At 42.9% G+C, this 26,187-nt stretch overlaps 1 protein-coding gene across 4 annotated transcripts in view; it reads left to right on the forward strand.

Moving 5' to 3' along the window:
- The window catches only part of LOC142405690 (dual specificity calcium/calmodulin-dependent 3',5'-cyclic nucleotide phosphodiesterase 1C-like), a 217,155-nt gene that overhangs the window by 120,210 nt on the left and 70,758 nt on the right, over window positions 1-26,187 (forward strand). For all 4 annotated transcript variants that reach the window (XM_075493529.1, XM_075493525.1, XM_075493526.1 and 1 more), the window contains 5 exons: window positions 4,143-4,256; window positions 5,110-5,292; window positions 7,399-7,465; window positions 12,796-12,912; window positions 14,865-15,005. In XM_075493529.1, the coding sequence (XP_075349644.1) occupies window positions 4,143-4,256; window positions 5,110-5,292; window positions 7,399-7,465; window positions 12,796-12,912; window positions 14,865-15,005 (622 nt within the window). The remainder of the gene's footprint in view (window positions 1-4,142; window positions 4,257-5,109; window positions 5,293-7,398; window positions 7,466-12,795; window positions 12,913-14,864; window positions 15,006-26,187) is intronic.

Consider the following 26,187-nt stretch of genomic DNA (forward strand, 5'->3'; position numbering starts at 1 on the left):
ATCCAGACTGCGGTGGTGTTAATCTTCTCTACAGTGATATGTAATGCTATTTTAAAAAAAAAATCGACAGCATAAAAGCAAGCCCGCTAGCTAAGGAGATAAATATTTGTACACAGATACTGTTTTATTTATAACAGAGAGGAGAATGCTTGGAGCAGTTACTCAGAAATTTTACGTTTCAAGAACATGCTGAAAACAGCTTCACTTTTTCCCATTATTCAGTTTGGGTCTTTGAACTGTGTAACTTTCATGGACTGAGTTCAGTTGCCCAGGTTCTAGTCATTTGCTTTCTATCTCCCTGAGTCTTATGATAGCTAGTACTTTAGGGAAACATTAAAAAGAGCAGGAACGGGGCTGTGGAACAGCATACGCTTTGGATAACCTCTCATCTTCACTGAGAACCCAACCCGCCTGCTGTACACAACTGTATTGCTCTGCTGAATTCAGTGGGATTATTTGCAGATACTCTCAGGGGTTTTTATGGTGGGTGCATACAGATATTTTCCTTGGAAGGGTAGTGCAGGAGGCCGTATTCTGGAATTGGCCCTTTTCCAAGATTTTACACCTACCTGAGCTCCCTGTGGGGTCAGAGGAAGTTAAAATGCGTAGCATTGCTCAGGACTAGGCTTTTCCTTTGGGCAGTTAAGGGATTATTCCGAGGACTAAAATGTGAAATAACTGTGTGTAGAACAAAGGTTCGCAGACTTTTTCCATAATATTAGGCACATGTTCACAGAGAATTTGCAGACTGGAGGAATAGCTTCCCTTGGAAATCTCGTTAAGACAGGCATTAGCTGTATCTTAATATAATTAAACAACTAGATTTAGAGCTAATATTGTGTGACCAACCAGCTCTTTGTAACTGCTGTGCTGATGACCGTAATCTGAGAAGCTTTTGGCTGACCTACAGCCTGGCTCACTTGTGGCATGTGCCACGGTCTTAAGACAGCTTAATATTAGAAATGGTTAACACCTCCCTTCTGGCCTGGGATCTCCTTATGCACAGGAATTGGCTGCTTCTCCTACAACTAGCTCCATGGGCTTCAGTGGAACTAGGTCTGGTAGAAGTGTGCACATTTTTAGTTCTGAACTTGAAAGGAAAAGGAGGAAAAAAACAATGAAAATTTAGGTTTTGATCAGTCTATAATGAACTTTTTAAAACAGAACAAAACAAGCTTTGGTTGAAAAAAGCATTTCGTTCATACAAAACAGACAGTTAAATAAAAGCGAAGTAAATGATGAACTGGCTTCCTTAAATTGATTGTGATAATTATATCAGTACGTTTCTTTTAGTCAATAGCCTGACAGACTCAGCATTTTCCTGTGAAACGGTACATGTGACTGAACCCTACTCACTTGCTGCAATGACCAGTCTATGGGGTAAAGATAGGAAGTCAGCATCTTGCCCTCTGTTTCCATTGCTTTAATACAAGCTCCTCAAAATAAAACATGTTGAAAGTTTGTGGTAATGTTTTTATTTCAGTAAAAATGGTTTGGTGAATTTGATTGAATTTTGGAATTACTTCAGCCATCCTGAAACAGAATTTTTCAGCTAATAAATTTGCCTCGATGCCCTTCAGTGGGACAGCGTGGCCTTAACTTTATGATTGCATTTAGGACTATTTAAAAAAAATAGGGATACATGGAATGCATTAAAGACAAACTATCACCGGGCTCTTATTTAGTAAAGGTAAGTGGCAGCAGCTGCTGTGACTCAATGAATCAGAAATAGTTGTAGATAATGGATGGTAAGACAAAGACAATGTAATTTTTTTTCACATGAGAGCAGCTGATCGTGTGACAAGGTTTTATTATAACAACTGTACTTCTGTTTTTCCAAATGATTGATGCACGCAGTACTCTGCATAATCTTCTTCGATGATGAATGTTGGTGCCATGAAGCAACCGTTACTCACTGTGCTATTATTGAACATGAATTTTGAATGACTTGTGGCATAGAGCTGCCGGGTACTTAAATCAATGAAATAAAAGTCAGGAAGAGCCAAATATAATGTTCCTTCTGCAATATTAACTCCTGTGGCTTGTGTACAAACAATGTTTCTGGTAAATAGTTAAGGGTCACATCTCTGGATTCCCCATACACGGGATGAAGGAAGGGAGGAGGCATATTAACCAATGCTTACTGTTTGGACATGACAGTTGTTTTGGTTTTTTCTCTTCCTCCCCTCCTGCATTGGCAAGAAAAGCTGGGAATGAGTAGGAGGGATCAATGGTTTGGCTCTAGGGAGGAGGTGAATTCATCTTCCACGTGTGCTGCCCAAGGCTGGAATCAACCTGAAAGGTGGGGGAGCACCTTTCCTAGCTCTGCTCATCAAACACAACGTATTGGTGCTCACACCTGCTGGTGCAGTTACACAGAAGAGTGGTATAGGAGCACCAAGCCATGTTTCTTCTTCCATGGGGCGGAGGTTGCTCCATGGATTCCCCAAGCTGGGTTCCAGTGCTGGCATAGTTGAATGCTTTCCACCTGGCTTACAGAGATGAGAAGAGTTGTGTTCAGTGTATTTGTACATCACTGTCCTTCCCATCTCCATTCTCACAGCAGGAATAAAATATTGAACAATACTTTTGTTTTTTGACTGCCGACAAGCAGATGAGTTAATCCTCCCGGAGATGGAGGGTCCACCTCTTGCTCAAGATTCTTTGTAAAGCTAAATACGTAGCTGTGTGTCAGCAGTACCACTGTCAGTAGGAGTGGCATTTACATGACCTAGCCAGAGGAACAATTGATATTTTTTATGATTTTTATTCTCCAGAGCCTCACTGTTTATGTGGGGAAAGGGGGGGGAAGGAAACCCAGCTGGAAAGAGCTGTTGGTGCAGTGCACACAGGCAGACTGACTGCTCCTCAGTTCTGCCATGAAATACAGCCCCATGGAGACTTGATTTCTCCTGAAAGCACTGATGCCACAGGGCCATTGTGATAGCAAGGGAATACAGACACTCACTTCATGTACATGTCTACTGTAGGAGGTTGGGCTCCCACTAGGGTTAATAAAGTGAGAGCAGGCACCTGTACTGGGCTCTAGCTCTGAATTACCTTGTGGAAAAGGTTATTTTTCTCCATGGACTATAGAAGAAGCTGAGGAAGAGTAGTCTCCTATGTAGAAGATAAATTTTAGATGACACGACTACTCCTCTACATTTGTGCATCTTGAACAGGACAAATTAACAACTTGTGATTTCTGCTACACTGTTAAATGTATATTTGAATGTTTATTTAACTGCTGTTTAACAAGGATGAAGATATTCACAAAAATGTTTTAACATGTCAAATCTTTATCCCATTGTCCTTTTAAAGGAATGATAATTTTTTCCTTCTAATTGTAAGCATGTATATTCTTGGATTGTTTAAAATATTTACATTTTACTCTTTACTTTTACATTTTTGTCTCCTCTGTCTTCCCTTGTTTGTTTTTCTAATTTGCCACAGGAAGTAGAGTGAAGGAGAGGAAAAGACAAAAGAAAATTGCACAAATATATTAATTGTCTTTGATACAGGAGACATTTTCAGCACAAATTTTTGTTTTCAGAAAGTCTGTTCCCCCCCCAATAATAATAATAACCTGATAAAAATCTTCCATGAGTTCTGTTTAATATAGATGGGATAGTCTAAGGGTGGCCTCTTGATCTAATAAAAATCATAGCATTTCCTAACCTTGTATAGTATTTCTCCAATAGTATTTCTAAATATACTCTAATACAATTTTGCAGAAGTGTACACCAATCATAAATGGCTGACATTTGTCAACAGATACTACTCAAGAAGTGAATTCCTTTCTTATGGCTGGAATGAAATTGCCCTCTCTTAGCTGTTGTGTTACATTCCAAGTGATTTCTATTTTAACTTATTTCAGTATGAGTAGGGGACAGTCATAACTTGCTGACTTATTTGAGCCTAAATATAATGTGATGTTTGCCTGGCATCATTGTGACTGATCTTTGAAAAGTGATTTTTGTCGATTCCTTGTGTTCAGCTTAAAGAACCTTGTAGACTTCCAAAAGTTTTCACCTGCCAATCATGCATGCTAGGTCTCATGCTGGATCCAGTTTTGAACTAATGCTCACTCTCAAACTTATTTCTCTTTGTACTAATCAGATTTCTGTTTTCCTTTTCTCTAGGTTGCGGTCTTTGGTAAAGCAGTTAGAGAGAGGGGAAGCTTCAGTTGTAGACCTAAAGAAGAATTTGGAATATGCTGCGACTGTTCTTGAGTCAGTATACATTGATGAAACTAGGTGAGTTAAATACAGACATGAGCACTCCTCTTATATCTAGTACCAACGACACAAAATTGTATTTTACACGTCAGTTTGGAAATTTGTTTTAGCCAAGATTTATTACTCACAGACAATATGTTTTTAATCATTAAAATATTGTAGTCTGTGTAGAGCAGATCTTCAATCCTTGGTCTAAAAGCTGCTTTAAGTTTCCTGGGGCAGGGGAGGAGATCAAAAGCAATCATAAATTTAATATATATTCTCTTGGAAAAATGTTTTCATAATAGTTGTGTCCCACTTTTTCTGAAAGTTTCTAAATTCCTACTCCTCTATTCCTTTTGAATAGTGGTAAATCTTTTCACTTGTATCAAGTCTTTGAAATTAAAAAAATTTTTACTCCAGGTCATGATAGAGGTAGACTGGTAAGATGTTGTGAGGGAGTTCCCCGCTCTGTTACATGCCATTTCCCCAGTGCTAAATGCACTTGTAAAGTCACCTCAGATGACCAGAATGAGAAAGGAGAGGACTGTATGATACTAATTGGAAAGTTAGACATGACCGTAAATGAGCTCTGAAAGGCAGAAAGGTCAGCAATATTGACGAGCTGAAGATGAGAAGTCAGTGGATGATTACATAGTTGTGCTTCAAAAGGCTGATACTTCTTGTTTGTCGGCCTAGTAGTGAGTTTCACAATCTGACATTTAACTATACAAGAGAATAAACAATCTGTTGAAGATGTTCCATTAGGGCTGACGAACCAGACTTTTAACAGCTGCTTTAATTAGAATATATGTGAGTTTCTTTTTTGTTAATAATGTTGCAATGCTCTCCAAGGGAGTTTGTTTACCCATCTTTTTCCTCCCCCTTCTAGGCGTTTACTGGACACAGAAGATGAGCTTAGTGACATCCAGTCTGACTCTGTGCCCTCGGAGGTCCGGGACTGGTTGGCTTCTACCTTCACGCGGCAAATGGGGATGATGCTCAAAAGGACCGAGGAAAAACCCCGGTTCAGGAGTATTGTCCATGCAGTACAAGCTGGGATATTTGTGGAGAGGTAAAGGGGCATGTAATTACTTTGTTCTAGTAGCTGCCCAGGTACCGCAGATTGCACCTGTAGTATTGAATGAAGAATACTTTAATGTGCTTCTAAAGATGTTTCTACACAGATCTGGATAGCACCTCAAAACCTGGGATTATAAATTACCTTATAGATTGCAACCTGAAACAGCACATACTGATCTGTTCTTAGCTTAATACAGATGTAATAGCACAGTTGGAATAATTTTGACAGAGAATATGCACCTCTGCATAGCCCTGGGTCAAGCGTGACAGCTTTTAAGATTCAGTCAGCCCAGGCCGAGCCCTCCCTTGCTGCTGTTTACCTCTGTGGTCTAGTATTTCTTATGAAGAACTGCTAAGAAACAGAGGAAAATCCTGTATCATAGTATTACTGGAATGAACTATAGACCAAGACTGATGTGAAAACTTTGGAGCTCAGGGAGGATTTCAAAAAGCCCATTGAGTCCTCTCAGCCTTCTCTGTTGTGGTTTGCATCAGAACCTACTGATAAAACTGATTTCACTTTCTGAACACTTTAAAACATTTAGTCATTTCAATTTGGACTCACTTCCAATCTTACCTTTTCTTATCGAGTAACCACTCTTTGCTGACATTCTTCCTTCAAGCTAGAAGGAGGGCTGGCACATATGACTGTCAGCAGACTTTAGGCAGCATGAAAGACAGCAGGTCCCAGTTCTCTAAAGCAAAACTCAAGTCAGGAATGGAAGAGCAGAGCACCTTTCACTGTTCATCAGAATCACAGTGACAGCCTACCAGCCCTCTGTGCAGGAGGTTGGGCATATCAAACAGTAGACCACAAGCCACACAGACACACAGAAGCCTCCTCCAGCATGTCTATAGACAATTTTTTTGTTTGTGTACCAAAGTTACTGAACACGTGTTAAGAGTTACAGCAAATTGTGATAAGACTAAACCTGTCATTTTTCCTTGGAACAGGTTTCTCCTAGGTTTGACAGGCTATTTGTGAATTAACCCTCACTCTCAGTGAGGGACTTGCTCAACAAGGAAGTAAATGAACTGCAGAGAGCTGGCTGCAGAAGGCTGTTTTCCAGCTGATTTGAATCACTGTGGCCCAAAGGGGGAAGTGTTCAGATATGATATGGCACGAGAGTAGGGCTGTGGCTCTCCTGAGCTAAGGGAGAGAGAGTCTGCCTGAATTGTCACTTAAGTGACAGCTACAGGGCTCCTGACTGGAGGGAGGAGGGGGTAAGAAATTCTGTAATTTGGGGAATGGTGAATTTAATTCTCCAAAGAGGGCTGACTTTTTTCAGGCCTGAGTGCAGAACATGACAAAGAAAAAGGGAAGTGAAGGAAGACTTAACATGGGATGGGAGAAGAGAGCTTTCCATCATCTCCTTTTAGTCCTGTGTTGCTTAAGTGCAAAAAAGGGTGACCTGCGGAAAGGCATTTTAGCTATGACAGTGTTTAAGCATTCACCAAGCCTGTTAAACACAGCATGGCCTGAAAACAAGTTTAAAATCTGGTACATACTTCAGTGCTTTGTTTAGTATGGTTGCAGATGTTGATTATTGCCTTACTCTTTCTCTCTTGCTCCCTCAAACATGCACACATGGCAAACACCCAAAAGATTTTATAGCAATCTTAAAAAAATGCAGACAAAAGTAACAGCTGTACCGAACTGGAGTTGATTCATTGCAGACAACAAATGATTTCTGAAGCACATTCAGAATTAGCTTGCATGTGGACCAGCAAGGACTAAGGGAACTTAAAGAGCAGTATGGTCATTTGCAGTGGAAAATGGGGAATATCTTGTTTATCTGAGTATAGCCTTTCCCTCTGAGGAAGACCTGATATTGGCAGGTTCTTTGTGATGTCCTGCCAGGTAACCAAGCTATGACATACTGGGGAGAGTATAGTCTCAATTTAGGCTATACAATAAGGTATAGAGAATCTTGTGCAAGTTAGGAACAAGAAGGGAAAAAAAAAGTCAAATTGCAGTTAGGGTTTCCTGGGCTAAATAAGGTCTCCTGTAATGCTCTGTTGCTTTATGGGTTCTGTTTGTTTGTTTTGTTTTGTTTAATTCTATTTATGTGTTGCCTTATCTATTTTATCTTGGTAGAATGTACAGACGGACTTCAAATATGGTTGGTTTGAGCTACCCACCAGCTGTAATTGGAGTGCTAAAGGTAATCCCAATAAAAGGGGTGGGGGGTGGGGGGGTGAAGTTCTGTACAAAGCATTAAGATAACACTGCAATATTTGACTTGGTAAGGAGGCCTTACTATTTTCGCTTTCCTTCTCTCTAACATTTAGTTTAGTTCACATACATTAATCATTTACTGGCCTAAGGGAATATCCTTTCAATAAAGGAAAGAATAGAGTTCAAGGCTCTGGCCATTTTCAGGTTGTGAAGGTTACAGCTCTGTTCTAGATTGCAGTGACTAAACTGAGGACTTAGTAACATGCTGGAATCAATCAAAACCTCCCACAGGGAAGAAAGAAAACACAGACGGAGAGAGGTGGAGAAGGAAAAGGATCAGTTGCTGTGAGAGAAGGGAATTTCTTGCATTGCTCAGCTTCAGGTCTTCAGGGTGACAATCAGTTTAGGAATAATGACCCTTTTATGAGTTTTGAGGTTTCAGAGGAAAACTGATCAGAGGTTTCAGAGGAAAACCTAATTTCAGAGGAAACTGATTTTTTTAGTCTGAAAAAAATAAGGTTCAATCCACAGGACAATTGCAAGGTTCTTGACTTACGCAGGAATTATGAAGACTACCAACACAAGTCAGCAACCAACTGCCTGCAAAGCAGCTTTGCAGATTACATGTTGCATGTGGTTCAACCATGCCATGGAATGGTGAAAAAATGTGATACAGTGGGGCAATACACAGGGACATTATGTCTAAAGCTCATGAAGCAGTCCTTCTGCTCTACTCCGCACTGGAAAGACCTACAGTTAGGATACTGAATCCTTTTTGGTTTGGATAGTACAACTCATCAAAAGATGTGGAGGAATTGCAGAAGGTCCATTGAATGTAAGAAGAATGATCAAACATGCTTTCATGTACAGAATCAAAGCATCCATCCACACCTTTTTCCAACTGCAGGTTGACAAGCGTTAGCTTCACTCCTGCAAATGGGATCTAAAGTCTTTGTTCTTTTAGAACTACACCCCATAGCCAGCTTATGAGGGAAGATATCTATAATGGTACCTCTTCTCCTGAGTTCCTCAGCAGTAACAAGACAATCCAAGACCCATCAGCTACTCTCAACTGACAGAAGCCTTACAGAATCCCTCTCCTCTTATGTTTTTAAATTATTAAGGGTCATAAAGAGAACTGATCGTGCTAGAGTAAGTTAAAACACATCAACAACAACAAAGGCATTGACTAATTTTGGGTAAAATAATGCCCTCTTGGCCACTGTACACTCTAGGATGTATTTTTTTCCAAAACTATTTTGAGAACATTTCTTTGCCTGGATGGGCTTGGGGTTGGTAGTGGATGTGGTTGAAATGGGAGTTACTTGTTTTGAAGAAGTCTTCAGTCTTTGAAATAATACTTAATTTTCAATTTCTCAGTCCCATCTCCTTAATGGGAAATGGTACATTTTGTTGCTTGCTTCAGTCCAGTAAAGCCAAGTAAAAAAACCTTACAACTACCCAGTTGCTCGGTGTGCTCTGTAAAATGAGCTGATGGTTTGAGCATGCAAAAGGAGTGTACTACACACATCTCTTCAGCTGTTCTGGATTGCCATAATCAACATTCCCCTCAGAGTCATGGTAATAAGGACAAGGATCGAGATGACATGGAGTCAAAACTAGCTTATTTTTGAACTATGTGCTCTCCTTTTTGCTGCCATGGCCAACAGGACATGTGGACTGAGTAACCCAAAGCTGTGAAATCGGATACTGATTTTTCTACTGCAGTAGCCTGTTGCCTTTCTGCATGACATGGGCGTGATGATATAAGACCTATTGCCACAAAAGGGACAATTGGCCTTGTCTCTCATTTGAATAGTGGCCATACATACCATTCATACAGACATGTTTGGATAAGTAAGTATGTTAATTTACCCAGTAAGTTGTGGTGATCTGCTGTTCAGCAGTGTAGTGCTAGAGACAGAACTTCACATTAACAAGCTGCTGAAGTAGTTACCTGCTTTAGAAGTGAATTTTTCAGCCTTTTCTGATGCCCGTGCTGTCATGGCAATATTTTCTGGGCTAGCTAATATACAGGTAATGAACACAGAACCTGTAGTCACTTACAATGTCTGCAGTATAGACTTCTGCTTGTCTCTGGCTACAAAACTGTCAGGTCTTCCAGTAATGTTGAGCAGAATAACATCTATCCCTGAATCTGCTTGTTGGCTTATAAAACAAATCAAGTCTCCAAGGTTAAAGACAGACAGAAAGGCAGGAAACTGAGCATTTAGGAAGAACTGGTGTTTCACTTCATCTGTAGGTTCCCCCAAGCAGTGGAGCAATGGCCAAGTAATAAGAACACAGGACTGAGAAGTAAGACACCTTGGATCTATTTGCAGTTACACCGCAGTGGGTATATGTGGCATTAGAGCAGCTTATGATACTTCAGCTGAGGCTACAGGGCCAGTGACCTAGAGACGTGTTTAGCCCAGAAAGTTTCCCATCCCTTGCTTCTCCTGCTCTCCTTAGGGAGAAGAAACAGTTTTTCTCCTCCATCACAAGACATCCATGAAGTTCTGCCTCCCTTTAGATCTCTCCCCAGTATAGGGGTCACTTCTCTGTTAAATTTTTTTTAAGGTCATAAAATCCACTAGTTTTCAAAGTGTAACTGGTGTTGCTGCAAGCCTCTAAGCCATCTGTGACACTTCCATGCTTCTGTTAGGATTTTTCCCCCTAGTTATTCAGGGTAAAATGCTGTCATTATTGTCAATGGAAAAACCTCTGTTGACTTGACAAGAGCAAGGATTTCTCCCTCAGTAAAATCTAAATAGCTCTACTATGAAACTTATCGTCTATGTGATTAACCATTATTTCATGCAAAAGAACAATTCTGATGTACTGTTCTTCAGTTTCACAATTTGGTAAATTTTATCAGCTGCAAGAGCACAACGTTAACTGAAGGAAAAATATATAAAGGAACAAACCCCTTTTATTTCTACAAGATAAGATTGCCTTACAGTGAATTAAATTTCAGTGTAGTTGAGACATTATTTTCAATGCCATAGGACCCAAAAGTAAATTATTATATACATGCAAGTGTTAAATTAATTTGCTTCATTGACTGAGATAAGTGATTACAAAATAAAAACACTCAAAAAACAGGAAAATACTTAAAATTGACTGAGTGGATGCTTTGGGCATTATTTTTCTTGCCCATTTTCTAAGTTTGTTCAAGGGCTTCAAAACATGTTTTCTTGGCGGAACTTTTTCCTCTCTTGGTTGTTTTTCCTCTCCAACGCCTACTGAAAGTGTTGAAAAGCTGCAATTTATGATTGCTCTTCTGTGACTTGGGCCACAAATCATGTCTGGAGAAGCTTGACCCTGCCTTCATTGTGTGGGCTCCACACTGCTTGTAAAATCAACAGTTTGGCAAGCAAGTGATTTATTGGGATAGGTGAAAGCAGAGCTGAATCTTCAGCATCCTTGATATTCACTCACTAATTAGCCTCTTTGTGGACTGTACTTCCATAAGAGGCATACTCAGCTTTGTGTAATCAACACTATGCAAATAGCAAGGTTGTCTGGATCAGCCCATGCTGGAGAGAGCCGGTACCAAAATATGTTGGTCTCATTCAGAACATAAGAAGTCCTGTAGTTATGCTGATGTATGGGTGACTGACCATCAGATGGTTAAAGGTCACTGTCCTTTGCATTTGAGTTGAAGTCAGGTCCTTACCTGGAACATGACCATGACAACAAACAACGAAGGTGAACTGGGCATTAAGAGCTTGGTAGATAACTGTAATTTAGCATTTTTAGTATTGCTAAAAAAGATGGCAGGTTTTTAGATGGACTCTAATCCTTAACAGTACTCAACATTATGTCTAGCCAACCCCCATTTCTTGCACTGAGAGCAGCTGGGCACAGGTGTGTGTGAAATGTAGTCACCTTTCTTTCTTGGTGAAAGTGCCACAAGGAAATGGGAAGTAACCTGCAATAGAGTTTGAAAGTGGAGGGAAACTTCAATGTACAGACATCAATCTTTAATATGTGGTTTAAGGAGAGTCATTTGGATAAATCCCTGTGGGAAGTACATCAAAGTTCTCAGGAGGCAAGAGAGATTGAGAACTGGTCCTGTGCCAGATGCGGCTGCGTGGTTGATCTGTATATCATACTTCTAGCTATAACTCCTTCCGCACCTTTCCTCTTCGTTGCTAGGAGGAGGAAAGAAAGGCTCTTAGGGTTTCAGGAACATCCAGTTCTGAGATCAAGGAGCTTTATGTTGCTAGATAATGAGTGCTGTCAGCTCCTATGGCCTTCCCTAGGAGTTGAGATTTAAACTCAACCTTCTGCAAGAAGGTTTATACCTTATACTTTAGCTTTATGAGCTGGGAAGTGAACTTTCCCTCCTCATTCTCTTGACTGACCACCCTGTAGCATTAATATATCATTTACAGATGACTGGGACTCTCCCAACTGGAATTAGATATTTACTCTTCTGTTATAAAGGTTGTTTTTTATATCATTGTTAGCACTTAATGTAACATTACTGTGATTTTCTCCTGCTCTGTAGTTTTCTGAAAGCCCCAGTGGACCCACTTATCTTTAAAAAAAAATAAGGAAAATTAGGGTCATGCTGTCTTTGGGCAATTTAAGCTGCAATAATCACAATTCAGTATTAATATTAAAGTCAGAAGGAACTAAGTTGCTCTTTGGGTCTAGAAAGATAGTTCTTCTAGTTGGTTATTATTTTGGTTGATTGAACAGTAAATGGTAAAAATATGACCACAGATGCCTGTATTTTTTTTTTTTGCTGCAAAAAACATATCGCCTTATTCTGTTTTAAGCATGAGTGAAACATTGGAATGCTTTGCTCACAATACAGAGTCATGAGAACTCTATAGGGACAGCAAAAACCAGAGGCTTTAATATCATTAAAAAGCATACCTTTGTTATTCCTGTTTCCTTCAAAGTTGATATTTTTTTTCATAGACATAGCACATGGGTGGGGGACAGAGAAGGGTAAAATCAGCTACAGTAGGGCCATCCCAATGTTTCAGGTACTAAAGCAAACCAGGATTCTTATCCTTTTGGATTCAGCCTTTGCTGATTAAATTCTGGTGTGGAGAATTGCCATGTTTAGAATAAACAAACAGCATATGTGTTTGTAATGGAAGCTTCTTAAACACAAGTCATACAATACTGAGTAAATTAGACTCTGCATTCGTTAAATGGAATTGAAGAAGTTAAAAAAAAGCTATACACTTACATTGCCACTCTCATTCTCCATTTGTAGATGTAAAGTGATACAAATTGAACTATCGTTGTAAAAGGGATAACCATATTAACTTCCTTTTCTACCCACTCTTGCAGAATGTAGACAAGTGGTCCTTTGATGTATTTGCACTAAATGATGCCAGTGGGGATCATGCACTGAAATTCATTTTCTATGAACTTCTCACACGCTATGATCTGATCAACCGTTTCAAGGTCAGTAGTTAGAAGATGGCTCTCTTCTTCCATCTTGGATTTTGTTGAACTTCCTTCTCATCCTGCTTTTTTCCATTCAAAATGCAATTTTAGTGCTATTTAAAGGCTTTGTGGACACTGTCATTTCCCCAGTAAGCAAGACCAAATGTTATTTAAGTAGTACTTTTAATTGTGATGGGACACCATGAAGTAGGTGGGGTTCCAAACAGGCTTCCTCATGAAATCCATGGGAAATACTACATTTGATCCTGTGGGAATGATGGTGTCATTCTCCTGAGATTCATAGGACTCTCAGGCATGCAGGCAAAAAAGGAGAGCTTGAATTCAAATTCAAATTCATCAAAAGAAGCTGGCCAGCAGGTCAAGGGAGGTGATTCTGCTCCTTTACTCCACTCTGGTGAGACCCCACCTGGAGTACTGTGTCCAGCTCTGGAGTCCTCAGCACAGGAAACACATGGACCCCTTGGAGCAGTTCCAGAGGAGGGCCACAAAAATGATCAAAGGGCTGGTACACCTCTCCTGTGAGGAAAGGCTGAGAGAGTTGGGGTTGTTCAGCCTGGAGAAGAGAAGGTTCTGGGGAGACCTTATTGCAGCCTTTCAGTACTTAAAGGGGGCTTATAAGAAAGGTGGGGACAAACTTTTTAGTATGGCCTGTTGTGATAGGACGAGGGGTAATGGTTTTAAACTAAAAGAGGGTAGATTTAGACTAGATATAAAGAAGAAATTTTTTATGATGAGGGTGGAGCACTGGAAACAGGTTGCCCAGAGAGGTGGTAGATGCCCTATCCCTGGAAACATTCAAGGTCAGGCTGGACGAGGCTCTGAGCAACCTGATCTAGTTGAAGATGTTCCTGCTCATTGCAGGGGCGGTTGGAATAGATGACCTTTAAAGATACCTTCCAACCCCAACTATTCTATGATTCTATGATTGTTACAGCGGTTTCCAGATACAAATGCTGCGTATCTTTTCCTCCAGCTTTGAACAGGCTTAAATTTGGATGGCAGAAACATTGCTCTCAAATCTTGACCATTCTCCCCACCCAAATACTCCGCTGTCCGTTCCTCCATTGACACTTCCACTCCCTGGGGGTCCCCAGTCACTTTAGCTGGAAAGGGTTTACAGATCTCTGGCTCCTATACTTCTTCAGGAACTGCCCATGGCTGATGAGAAATGTTTGAAGAAGGTAACTGGTCAGAACTGCATCCTCCCCCAATATGTACCCAAGAGGAGAACAAGAGTGCTCCTCTAACTATGGAAATATGCACATTTAAGGTATTTGCCATTTGAGCAGATGAAACTGGAGAACCTATATTGCCAGTTGCATATGTTGCAGCTGACACCACCCATGTAGTTTCCTCTCTAGAAGTCCCCTGAATTGCATTTTCTTGAGTGTGCACAGTTCTACTCTTGGAGTCAGAAAAGCATTGCAAGCCCATAGGATGGGCAGGCTGGATTTTGCCATGAAAAGCCAGAGGTCTGTTAAATGATACTCCTGTTAGTAGAGTATCTCAGACTTGCTATATGATGTGTTTCATTAGAAAATCTTGATTGTGAATAGTAAAGCAGAGATACATTCCACTGGGTTGTGAGGGGAACAGAGAGATGCTTGTGGTCTAATTAGAAATATTTCTCCAGGGGCAATCAATCAAGTGCTCTCTGTTACTTTTCATACTGCGAGTGTCTTTACAGATAGCATTTTGTAGTATACTTAGTTGTGTGTGTTTGTGTGTGGGAATGATTCATCCATAATGTAATTAGGGATGGGAAGGCCAGTTTGAGGAAGTAACCTGGATTCACTCTCTCTCTTGACTGCCTGTTTCAGATGTTTTAGCGTGTTATTTATTTGTGAAGTACAAACTGCTCTTTGGGACCTCTTATAAAAATGCTCCCCTCCAAATGCTAGCCATTAAAGGTGATGATTTCGTTTGTAATTCTGTGCTGCTTTCCTCAGATACCCATTTCTGCCCTGGTGTCCTTTGTGGAAGCTCTGGAGGTTGGCTACAGCAAACACAAAAATCCTTATCACAACCTAATGCATGCTGCAGATGTGACACAAACGGTCCATTACCTCCTTTTCAAGACAGGCGTAGCGGTAAGTACAGGAGTTGGCATCCTGAATACGTAATGAGATTACAACAGTTTTGGCTCATTAAGGAGATTATGATTATCCACAGTAGAACCCCTTTGCACTGTAGACAAACTTCATTTGATAGGGTTGTACTAATGAAAGTAGAGATTTAGGATTATTTAGAAACAGAAAGTAGGTGAAGATATGGATAACTCTTTTAACACTGATCTAAAAGAGGATGAATGAGAAACCCAGTAGGTGATTCTGCCAACTGACTTTTGCTGGAATTCATTTCACCTAAAGTGAAGCAGCAAATTGTCTAAGCTTTCTTCTTACTTAAGGCAGAAAGGCAGTCCCTCCAAAGGACAATTCATTCCACTTATATGAGGATGACAAGAGCCTTGCTCTGGAGATGCTGATCTCCATCCAGTCTCCACGGCAAAACCAGCTGAACTGGCTTACGTAGAAACCTACAGGCAGCTGAGGTCTGACAGTAGTGACAGGAATGGATAAAAGGCTTAAACAAAAATACTTAGCACACAGTATGTTCCCACAGTGGTTGCCAAGACAAACAACAGAAATACATTTGAAGATGGACTAGGGAAATTGAAGGAAGAGAGATTCCGGAGTGGTGATCAGCCATTACAGTTAGGGTTCAGCTGGCAGCTCAGAAAGTTGTTTGAGGCGCTTCCTGCAGCTCCTGTAACTGGGAACTGTTGAAGAAAAGGATGAGGGAAACCCATGGTTGCATGTGACTCGGCCCAACCAAATTCCAGCGTTGTTTCTGATGCCATGAGTACCTTAGATGGGCTGCACAAAATCACCCTAAAAGCTGGCAGTCAACATCATTTGTGGCAATACTTGTGTCTCCCACTGTATGGTGATGACGCCTTTTTCTGCACAGCTCAGTGAGAAACCTGAAGAAATGCTGCCGCCAGCATGACTGTGCGATGGAGCATAGGACAGAGAGGTGCAAGCTAACAAGGCGTAGTGCAGCTCCTGCCATGTCTTTCGGGCCAGTTTCAACAACCGTAGAGCTGCCTATGCTCAGGAACAGCCTTTTGTGCCTATGGTCTGCCTTTCTGCAGTCCCTTAATTGCCACAGTAATGGTGCTTGCAATTCTGAGGCCAGACCTGGATGCTCTCCCCTGAGGAGTAACACGCCCCAGTGCCTCCCTCCTGTAAGCATGTCCCAAGTCTCCTGTGTTCAATGTAGACTGCACCTGTGCATTGCAGTGTTTACTAAAGACATATTTGGAAGGAGTCAGGGCCTGTCTGTCTCAAGAGCTGATCCAGACTGCCCGATTCTGATTGAAGTTGTGTCAGTTGCTCCTGGTTGTGCCTGAAGGCACTAGGAATTAGGTCAGATTTGCAGCTAATACAGATGCCTCCTCAAAACCTTCCGTGAGCTGCTAAATTGGTCACTGGTGCTTTTAGGGCCATTAGTTAATGGAAATGCACTGAAGGCTGTAGTCAGTAAGAATAATACAATGTTGAGTAATGCGAATTGCATTGCAGTGGTGAGCAAATGGATCCCCTTTTTCTCCTCAAACCGTTGCAGAAGGGCATTTTTCGCTTGGGGCTATTCTGCTCGGAAAAGTGACTGGATGGAAACAGGTGCCCAAGTGCAGCAGCCCTCCTGCCTGTGTATGTTCGGGATAGCCTTTTTCCACCTTGCTGCTTCTCGGTCTGTTAGCAATTTAGCTGCAACTCATCTGTGCATGAATGAGTGCTATTTGCTTCTAGTCCATGTTGCCACGGTGCTGAATGGGGTTTCATATTCTGTCTCTGAGCACAATAAAGCTAGGCAAGTGTTAAAACAGAGAGAACTGGAAGGACATGAAAGTACATGAGTAAGCGATGCAATAATTTGGATCTTTTTGACCTAAGAGGGAGAGAGACGACGTAGCAGATAAAAAGAAAGCAAACTCCCAAATAAACCCCCATAAACCAAGCCAAGCCAAACCAAACAGCCCCAATGTTTTTCCTTCTGTACAGAGCAAACTTGACAGGAAGTCCTTGAGGTGCACCAAGACTGTCAGTTGAGTGTGTTCCCTGGTTTGCTGCAAGGCCTGGGCCTCCAGTAAGCTGTGCTGGGTACCTGCGAGTCCGCTCCAAGGCTGCACGTGGGAGCAACCCAAATAGTGCTGTTGATTAGAAGGCAAGGTGTAAAAAGAGAGTTGGCAGCATGGCCCGCTGCCTCCTGGCTGTGGGGTTAAAGAGCTTAAAGCCAGAGGAGCTCAGGAGCTCACAGAGGTATTTTTTTTCTGCAGAAGCAGTTTTCACGGCAAAGCTCCACTTCCGTGTTTGATTCCTACCATTAAGGTGAAGCTTTTTTCTCACCCGTCTCATGAAGTGGAGGCGCGATGCCACTTCCCGTGCACGTTAGCAAAGAACACTCGCATTGGAATGCTCTCATAGTTCTTCTTTGATCACTAAGACTCAGGAAGCAGGTAGGAGAGTTGAGCCCGCAGCTTGTATCCTACCAAAGAGAGCAGGGCTGCAAGCTGGGGAAAATCAAGCTCGCTCTCTCTTTTTTTTGTACAAGGCCTTTGCTGTTCTGGATACCAAAACTAGCAGCAGTGAAGTGCGTGTGGGAGATGAACAGGATGATTTTGTACGTGGTATTGGGTCAGGACAACAGTGTCAGTGTTCTGGAAGAGCACCAGTCAGACCCAGGTGTGAGCCCTCTCTTCTCTCAGCCGCACAGCAGCAGCTCCCTCCGCCTGCCCTTGTGTGCCCTGTGCCCCGGCCCCTCACCATCTCGAAGGTGCTGGGCTGGGCCCGCACCGCGTATGTCAGTGTCGTTCCTGCCCTGGGGAGACCAGAATGGGAGACAGGAGTCCGCATGCAGCCTCAAAAGTGTGATCCACCTCCAAGGGCTCTTCCTCCTCTGCAGGTGGATCCACCTGCATGAGCTCATTGTCATTCTGTGGCGGGTTGAGCTCCATGGGCTCGAGTTGCCTGCCATAGGTGCTGCTCCTCTGGTCAGCCCAATGGCGTTTTTTGGGCTGTGGAGGCATCCTCAGTGGTTGCAAGAACCTCTTCTTGCTCGTCCCACTCAATGTGGGCACGCGCCTCACTTCGCCGGGTCCTCCTCTACCAAGCACGCTTGATGTCAGAATCTGTAGGTGCTCAGTGAGCTGTGGGCCAGGTGCAGGGGTGCCTGCTGGTCTAACGGAAGGCTGGTGACATCAAGGCTGGACATTCTTTAAGGAGGAAGTCCTAAAGGCACAAGAGCGGGCTGTCCCCAGGTGCCGAAAGACGAGCCGGCGGGGAAGAAGACCGGCCTGGCTGACTAGAGAGCTCTGGCTCGAACTGAGGAGAAAGAGGAGAGTCTATGACCTCTGGAAGAAGGGGCGGGCAACTCAGGAGGACTACAGGGGTGTAGCGAGGCTGTGCAGGGAGAAAACTAGAAGGGCCAAAGCTGAGCTAGAGCTCAGTCTGGCTGCTGCTATAAAAGACAACAAAAAACACTTCTTCAAATACATTAGCAGCAAAAGGAGAGCTAAGGAGAATCTCCAGCCCCTAGTAGATGTGGGAGGAAACACAGTGACCAAGGATGAGGAAAAGGCTGAGGTACTTAATGCCTTCTTTGCCTCAGTCTTTATTAGCAGGGCCGAATGTTCTATGGGTACCCAGCCCCTGGAGTTGGAAGATAGGGATGGGGACCAGACTGGAGCCCCCATTATCCAGGGGGAAATGGTGAGTGACCTGCTGCACCACTTAGACACTCACAAGTCTATGGGGCCTGATGAGATCCACCCGAGAGTGTTGAAGGAGCTGGCAGATGTGCTCACCAAGCCCCTTTCCATCATTTACCAGCAGTCCTGGCTAACTGGGGAAGTCCCTGCTGACTGGAGATTAGCGAATGTGACACCCATCTTCAAGAAGGGCCGGAAGGAGGACCCGGGGAACTACAGGCCTGTCAGCCTGACCTCGGTGCCGGGGAAGCTGATGGAGCAGATCATCCTGAGTGCTATCACACGGCATGTAGAGAATAACCAGGGGATCAGGCCCAGCCAGCATGGGTTCAGGAAAGGCAGGTCCTGCTTGACCAACCTGATCTCCTTCTATGATAAGGTGACCCGCCTAGTGGATGAGGGGAAGTCTGTGGATGTTGTCTATCTAGACTTCAGTAAAGCCTTTGACACGGTTTCCCACGGCATTCTCCTGGAGAAACTGGCTGCTCATGGCTTGGACGGGTGTACTCTTCGCTGGGTAAAGAACTGGCTGGACGGCCGGGCCCAGAGAGTGGTGGTGAATGGAGTTTACTCCGGTTGGCGGCCGGTCACAAGCGGTGTTCCCCAGGGCTCGGTGTTGGGGCCAGTTCTGTTTAACATCTTTATCAATGATCTGGACGAAGGGATCGAGTGCACTCTCAGTAAGTTTGCAGACGACACCAAGTTGTGTGGGAGTGTTGATCTGCTGGAGGGTAGGCAGGCTCTGCAGAGGGACCTGGACAGGCTGGATCGATGGGCTGGGGTGAATTGTATGAGGTTTAACAAGGCCAAGTGCAAGGTCCTGCACTTGGGCCACAGCAACCCCATGCAACGCTACAGGCTTGGGGAAGAGTGGCTGGAAAGCTGCCTGGCAGAGAAGGACCTGGGGGTGTTGGTTGACAGCCGCCTGAATATGAGCCAGCAGTGTGCCCAGGCGGCCAAGAAGGCCAATGGCATCCTGGCCTGTATCAAAAATAGCGTGGCCAGCAGGACTAGGGAAGTGATTGTGCCCCTGTACTCGGCACTGGTGAGGCCGCACCTCGAATACTGTGTTCAGTTTTGGGCCCCCCACTACAAGAGGGATATTGAGGTACTGGAGCGCGTACAGAGAAGGGCAACGAAGCTGGTGAAGGGTCTGGAGCAGAAGTCTTATGAGGAGCGGCTGAGGGAGCTGGGACTGTTTAGCCTGGAGAAAAGGAGGCTGAGGGGAGACCTCATCGCTCTCTACAACTACCTGAAAGGAGGTTGTAGAGAGGTGGGGGTCGGTCTCTTCTCCCAGGTAACAAGTGATAGGACAAGAGGAAATGGCCTCAAGTTGCGCCAGGGGAGGTTTAGACTGGATATTAGGAAATTTTTCTTCACCGAGAGGGTTATCAAGCATTGGAACAGACTGCCCAGGGAAGTGGTTGAGTCGCCATCCCTGGAGGTATTTAAAGGACGTTTGGATGAGGTACTTAGAGACATGGTGTAGTGGTGGTTTTTGGCAGTGTTAGGTTTATGGTTGGACTCGATGATCTTAAAGGTCTTTTCCAACCTATATGATTCTGTGATTCTGTGATTCTGTGATCACTAACAGAAGTTGCTGTGGCTCGGAGGGTGGCCCCTGAGGCCCTGAAGGGCCCATGCCGTGGGGCCATGTTGCTTGCCAGAGAGAAAGGCTGCCCCTGGGGCACCGGGACTGCCCTCCAGCTCCCCTTGTGTGCCCTGGGCTCCAGCCCCCTCCTTGTGTCAAGCTTGGGGTCCTCTCAACGGGACGGTGGCCACAGTGTCCCAGGAGGGTCGGGGAGTCTCCACGACCCTCCACCCACTTGGCTCCCTTCAAGTGACATCGTCCCCGCATGCGACAGTAGCAGAGAGGGGCAGAGGGGAGGAGAGGGCCTGGCGTCCTGCGGGCTGCTGCGCAGGGGTGACGGGAGGAGTCCATTGTAGGGCCACCGAGGTCCTTGGGGCCTGTAGGTGAGGTTTTCAGTGTGAGGACGCGAAGGCTCATGGGGGATTGCTGTCCTTGCTAGTTCTTGCCTCGGGTACCGAATGGGGGGTTGAAGATGAAGCCCAACCCCACCCTGGCATTGCACAAAGAAGAGCAGCAGATCAGTTGGGACTCTAGCACGCAGGATGGATTTGATCTTGGCTAGGGGCTCTTGAGGGGAGTGCTTAGGGTGAAGGGTGTGTAGGTACTTCTCCCCCATCAGTTGATTCCCATGTACCTCAAGGAGTGTAAAAGCTGTTGAGAGCACATCAGTGAAGGAGTCGAGGGAGGTGTTTTTCTTTCCTCCAGAGTGACTCAATGCCAAAGAGTCTGCAAAGAGAAATCTTGCTGACTTGTTGAAAGAAGGAGAGCTAAGCTGGCTGTGAAGGTGTTTCTGATGATGGCTTGTGGTGCCTGTGCTGCCACGGTGACAGCAGATGCCAGGGTGCTCCTTTTTCCCATCATTCCATTCCTCTGCTTTCATGGCTTGTATAGCTAGAGAAGGCAGTAGGGACTTTTAAACTATCCACTGGTGTCATGGGGGAAGGTGTCATCTGTCTGCTCTTTACTAGTTTCCTTTCTGCCTTTGGCTCGTGCTTTTTTGTCCAGGCCCCTGTGCAGACCACATCTTTAGAGGATTGTTTGTCTTTTTGTTGGGCTAGATTTTGACTAGGATTTAGGTGGCAGAGAGAGATGGCGCAGGTGGGGAGGAGGTGCTGACGAGCACTGTCTTTTTCATGTAATGAAAACCATTCTGGATGATGGAGATCTCAGGACACCTTATCTTGTATACTTGTTGCCATGATGCTGCATGCCCAGGAATAAAATGGGAGATAGGTTTAGCTCTTAATGGTCAGTGGGCAGATTGTCTCTAGGACATTTCCTTGGCCTAAGTTGACAGGCAAGTTACCTTTACTGGGAGATGTTCTGATGGGACCATGCTTGTGGATGCTTAGCCTGGTGCAAGGGTGACTCTCTGGAGGAGATGAAGGCAAGGGCGTGTCTGCCTCTATCAGCTTGCCAGAGTTGATAGATTATAGAGGTATAATCCTTCTTCCTTTTTCATTAGATGGCATTATTTCTTCTTTTGCTGGGGTACTATTTTTTAAAGACTTGGATAATTTAATTTTTCTTGAGTCGAGTTATTTAATCAGTCCCTCAGGACAATTACTACTGGAGCAAACTAGCTTTGGTTCTTCATGAACGTCTTCCTGAATACAAAACTGGGTTTGAATGACTGGGAGGACAGGAGAAGAAGATATTGCAGAAATACCAGGGGGATCTCTGACTTTCTAATCCCCCTAGTAACACTGGAAGGGAGAGCTGAATTTGCCTGCCTCTTCACCACAGGTCAAAAATAATAGTATTTCTAAAGCCTATGTGTTGGGTGCTATACTTTTGCACAGTTTCACAGCAATGTGTAGGCATATGAAAGTAGTGCAGCCTCTCCTCTTACCGCATTTCTTTTTTGAGATTGTAGAATATCTCTTCTTAAAGGTAAAGAAGAGGAAACTATTTCAGTTGCCTTGCTTTTCCTCTGCTTTTGTATCCTGCGCTTCTCTGATACGAAGGCATTAGCCCACATGAAAGACAGATCACTCTGAAGGTGTGTGATGTCAAACGTTAACAGGCTTTTGAAAGTTTCTCTCATGCATTACCTATGTCCAGTAAATTATCTATGTCCACGCGCCTTTCAAAGTCACCTGCTATTGTGATGCCTGATGTTTGAAGTGACAAATAAGAACTCTTCAGTAGTAAAATACTGTATTTTTTAATGTCTCTGAAGTATTTTTCCTCTCTGTTTCAGAGGAAATGATGTTCTGAAATAAGTGCAGAGGTCAGAGAATGTGCATATTCCAGATTTACATTTATAAAAGGGAAACTAGAATTTGTGTGCTTGCGAGTGTGTGTACATGCTGGCACTGAAGCCAGTGACTCATTCGCCTGAGCTGAGCCCTTTGCTTTTGTATTGCTAGTGTAATAAGCTACACACAAAGTATCCCATGCAGACCATTACGATGGAGTTGCACTCCAGAGGATGTAGTGAAGTGTCTGCTGTTTCCCAGGAATAATCCCAAGCACTAATTGTTCCCACAGCCAAATGATATGTGGCATTTGGTTTAGTATCTAATGTAGCACAACAAGAAACCACTCTTCTGCTACCAGGAACAAGGGACTCGTAACACTGTGTGCCAACAGTGACATTTCAGCTTTGCTCCCCTCGTCAGAATGTTTTTTTAAACTTTTTTTTTTCTTTTTTCCCCCCTTTTTCTCTAGTTTACACCCCCCCTCCCCTGCAGGATACAATGCATCTCAATGTGCATAGTTTAATGTTGTTCGAAAATGAGCTCTAGAGGTCAACCTCCTGCTCACAGCAGGGCTAGCTTTTAATATGCATAGTATGTTCACACATGGTAAAAAAAGGTAGGGGACATTTTCCTGTTTCCAGAATTTGCTCACCTCAATATCTTATCCTTACTCTAGCATACATAGTTGTTCAGTTCATCACTTTCACAGTATTTGTGCAAGGAACTTGGACACGCTGGAAGGTAAGACTGGTTTCAGAAAGCGTGTTGGGGCCATTTGTTTAATTCTTCACTGGGATGAAGACAAAGGCTTGTGAAAAAATCATACAATAAAATAGAAAAAAAAACCCTCATTTATCTTGTTAACTAGTTATTTGCAATGTGGAAGAAGTACTTTTTTTCAAATTCAGATAGTCTGTATAGTGGTAATTTGTTCTATTCTCAAAGGGAAGAAACAGTTGTCTGGTTTATCTTTACAAGGTTCATTTGCCTTTGTCATGCTCCCTGTTATTTACAAGTTCTCTCAACAGTTTTGTTCCAGGCTTCTTTTTTCTTCTATTTTCTTTTCAATTAAAAAATATTCTTTCCCTCTAATAATTTTCAGTGCCTGAAATCTCTTTAGTTTTCCGGTTATTTTCTTCCTCAGGGTGATGCCTTGGAATTAATTTGTTATATTTTACTGTATGAACTAGAATATTTTGGGTTCTCTCATAGACATAATGTTGAAAGAGAATTTGGAATTACTCTGATATTTATCTCTTAGAGGACTGGTATACAAGCATGATGTGTAGGAACAACTACCAAAAGCTGACACACTTTTTGCTCATTTCTTTCTTTCCTTTATTTAACTCTGTTGTTCAGCTGTGATTATTACTTTCTTCGGTATTATTTAATCTTTATAATTATTAGGAATTACCATATGATTTCTTTGTGAATCTAGACAATGAGGTGCAAATGGTAACGCTTAAGAGTTCTTTCTCTGATACTGTCAAGAAGTACAGGAGAATATTTCCTGCAGCAGACCTGTAAAACTGCAGAAGTGCAGGACTTGAGTCACATCTGTTTGTACCAAAGTGAAGTGAGGTCCTCCTCTCCTCTAGACTATTGTGATTAATAAGCAGATCATCATGAGCTCTGGAAATAATAACTACTTTGGAATAAAAGACCATAAACTCTGGGGAAGGAAACAAGATAATTATTACTGTCTTTGCTTTGTAGCATTTTCTTGGAAATGCATCCATTAGTTTTGTTAGATTTGGAAACACTGCTCTTTCCTCTTCCTTTTTCTTTCTGTATGGATCAATCCTTTTGTTTACATGCCAATGACTTGCCTTAGTAGCTAATTCTTCATATTTATTGTATGTTTGTGAAAGACAATCATGCCTCATTACCCTTTTTTTGTTTCCACTCTGGAAGCCAATACTTGTTCTTTCATGCCTTCTTCCCCCACCACCCCCTATCATTGCAGAAAGTTTGAAGGTTTTGTTCTGGATTGTATTTGTCAACCCTTTAGAAATGAAAAACATTCACATTTCCTCACTTTTTTCACCTGCGACAGTGTCCTGCTGGTTTCTCAATACTTCTTGATGGCTTTGTTCTTTAAACCTAGCTCTCTGTTCCCAAGATGAAGTCCATCACAGACTAGTGAAAAGTAATATCACCGCTTAGATGGAGATTGCATCCATTCTCTGCAGGCTCTTTGCCATCTTGTTTGCTTTTCCTTGCAAGGTTGTAGCAGAAAAAAGGGACTAAAAGGTTCCAATTACTTACCTGCTATTTCCCTCCTGTTACTCACAAGCCTATTTTGACTTTGTGCTACTTACAGTGATTTATTTATTAACCACAGTTCATAACTGTAATCCCAGTCTGTATTCTGAGTGGTCTTCCTCAAATGCTGTTATGATATTTAATACCTCTCCTCAGGTGTATTACACCCTATTTGAAAACCTACATAACCCAAACTTGTTCAAGAAGTGGTACTTCAATAGGGCATGCAAGTTAGCACTTTTCCTGTGTGTGACTTAAGAGATGAGGTAGGAGACCCCAAGCACAGAGCTCGTTGCCTTAGTGATGTTTTAAGACTTGGGTCATAAGATCCTGTTGGAGTGGCACTTGTCAGATGATGCCCAGAAGGTCTGAAGTGGATGGATTAGACTAGCTGGGCATGTCCCGTAGTAGTTCTGCATGTATAATGTAGGTTTGCTCTGCCTACTCCTGAGCGCTTGTGCCTGATTTTTTTCCTATCATTTGCACTCTCTCCTTTTGGGAAATGGCAGAACGTGGTTGAGGAATTGAAGTCCAAATATAGACGTGTAGCCTGGAAACCCTGGTTCCCTTTTTCCCCCATTGCAGTTGCCAGAAGTTGTTGCTTGAAAGTTGAAATCATGTTCTTCATCAGCTGTAAAGCATTCCTTATTCACAAGTCACACCTGGAAACAGAAACATCACAGATTTCTCCACCACCAGTGCTGTCCATTCCTGTCCTGGACCAATTGTGTAGAAATGAGAAAATAGTTTAGTGTCTGTGTCTGCTTATTTCTTGATCTCTTCACCCTCCTCTCTCTCTCTCTCTCTCTCAAAAAAAAATCAAGAGCTACTTTGATTATGGTCAGTGGCATTGTGCGAAATGTCTCTGGCCAATGTTTTCAAACTGCATCTTTAATGTAAGGAGATCTTTAATACTGAGGCTTGCTTCATTCTTTATTGGTTATGCAGAGATGGCTGTTAAAGGCACCAGAAAAGCTGGACAGGTAGCTGTGTGCAGAGCCCCACAGTTATCTGTGCTTCCCCTGCACATGGTTAGCAGACCAGTGATGGCCCCTGAGCTATAGTAGATGTCTAGAATAAATTTATGAAACCATACTGCCTTTACTGGGCTTTGAATTAAAAGGCAGTTCGTACATGAACATCTGTCAAAACGTTTGCAGGTTGACAGTAAGCTGTTACAAAAATATTTGGCAACCGCTGTGGTAAAGGTTTTCTCCAAATGTAATACATTTAAGCATTTCATACAAATATTTACAGCGTCTACAGTATCTAGAGCCTTTGTCTCCAATGCGCTTGATGTTAACAGTACTCCTTGTGTGCTACCAGTGGAAAACCAGACATAAAATGACTGATTGAGTCAGAGGAAAATTATTAAAAGCATCCGAGTCATTTAGAAATCTAAGTCAAAAGTGACTTAAGCATTGAAAAATAAGGCTTCAAAC

The sequence above is a fragment of the Mycteria americana genome, chromosome 2 (assembly GCF_035582795.1).
Source record: "Mycteria americana isolate JAX WOST 10 ecotype Jacksonville Zoo and Gardens chromosome 2, USCA_MyAme_1.0, whole genome shotgun sequence".
NCBI lineage: Eukaryota > Metazoa > Chordata > Aves > Ciconiiformes > Ciconiidae > Mycteria > Mycteria americana.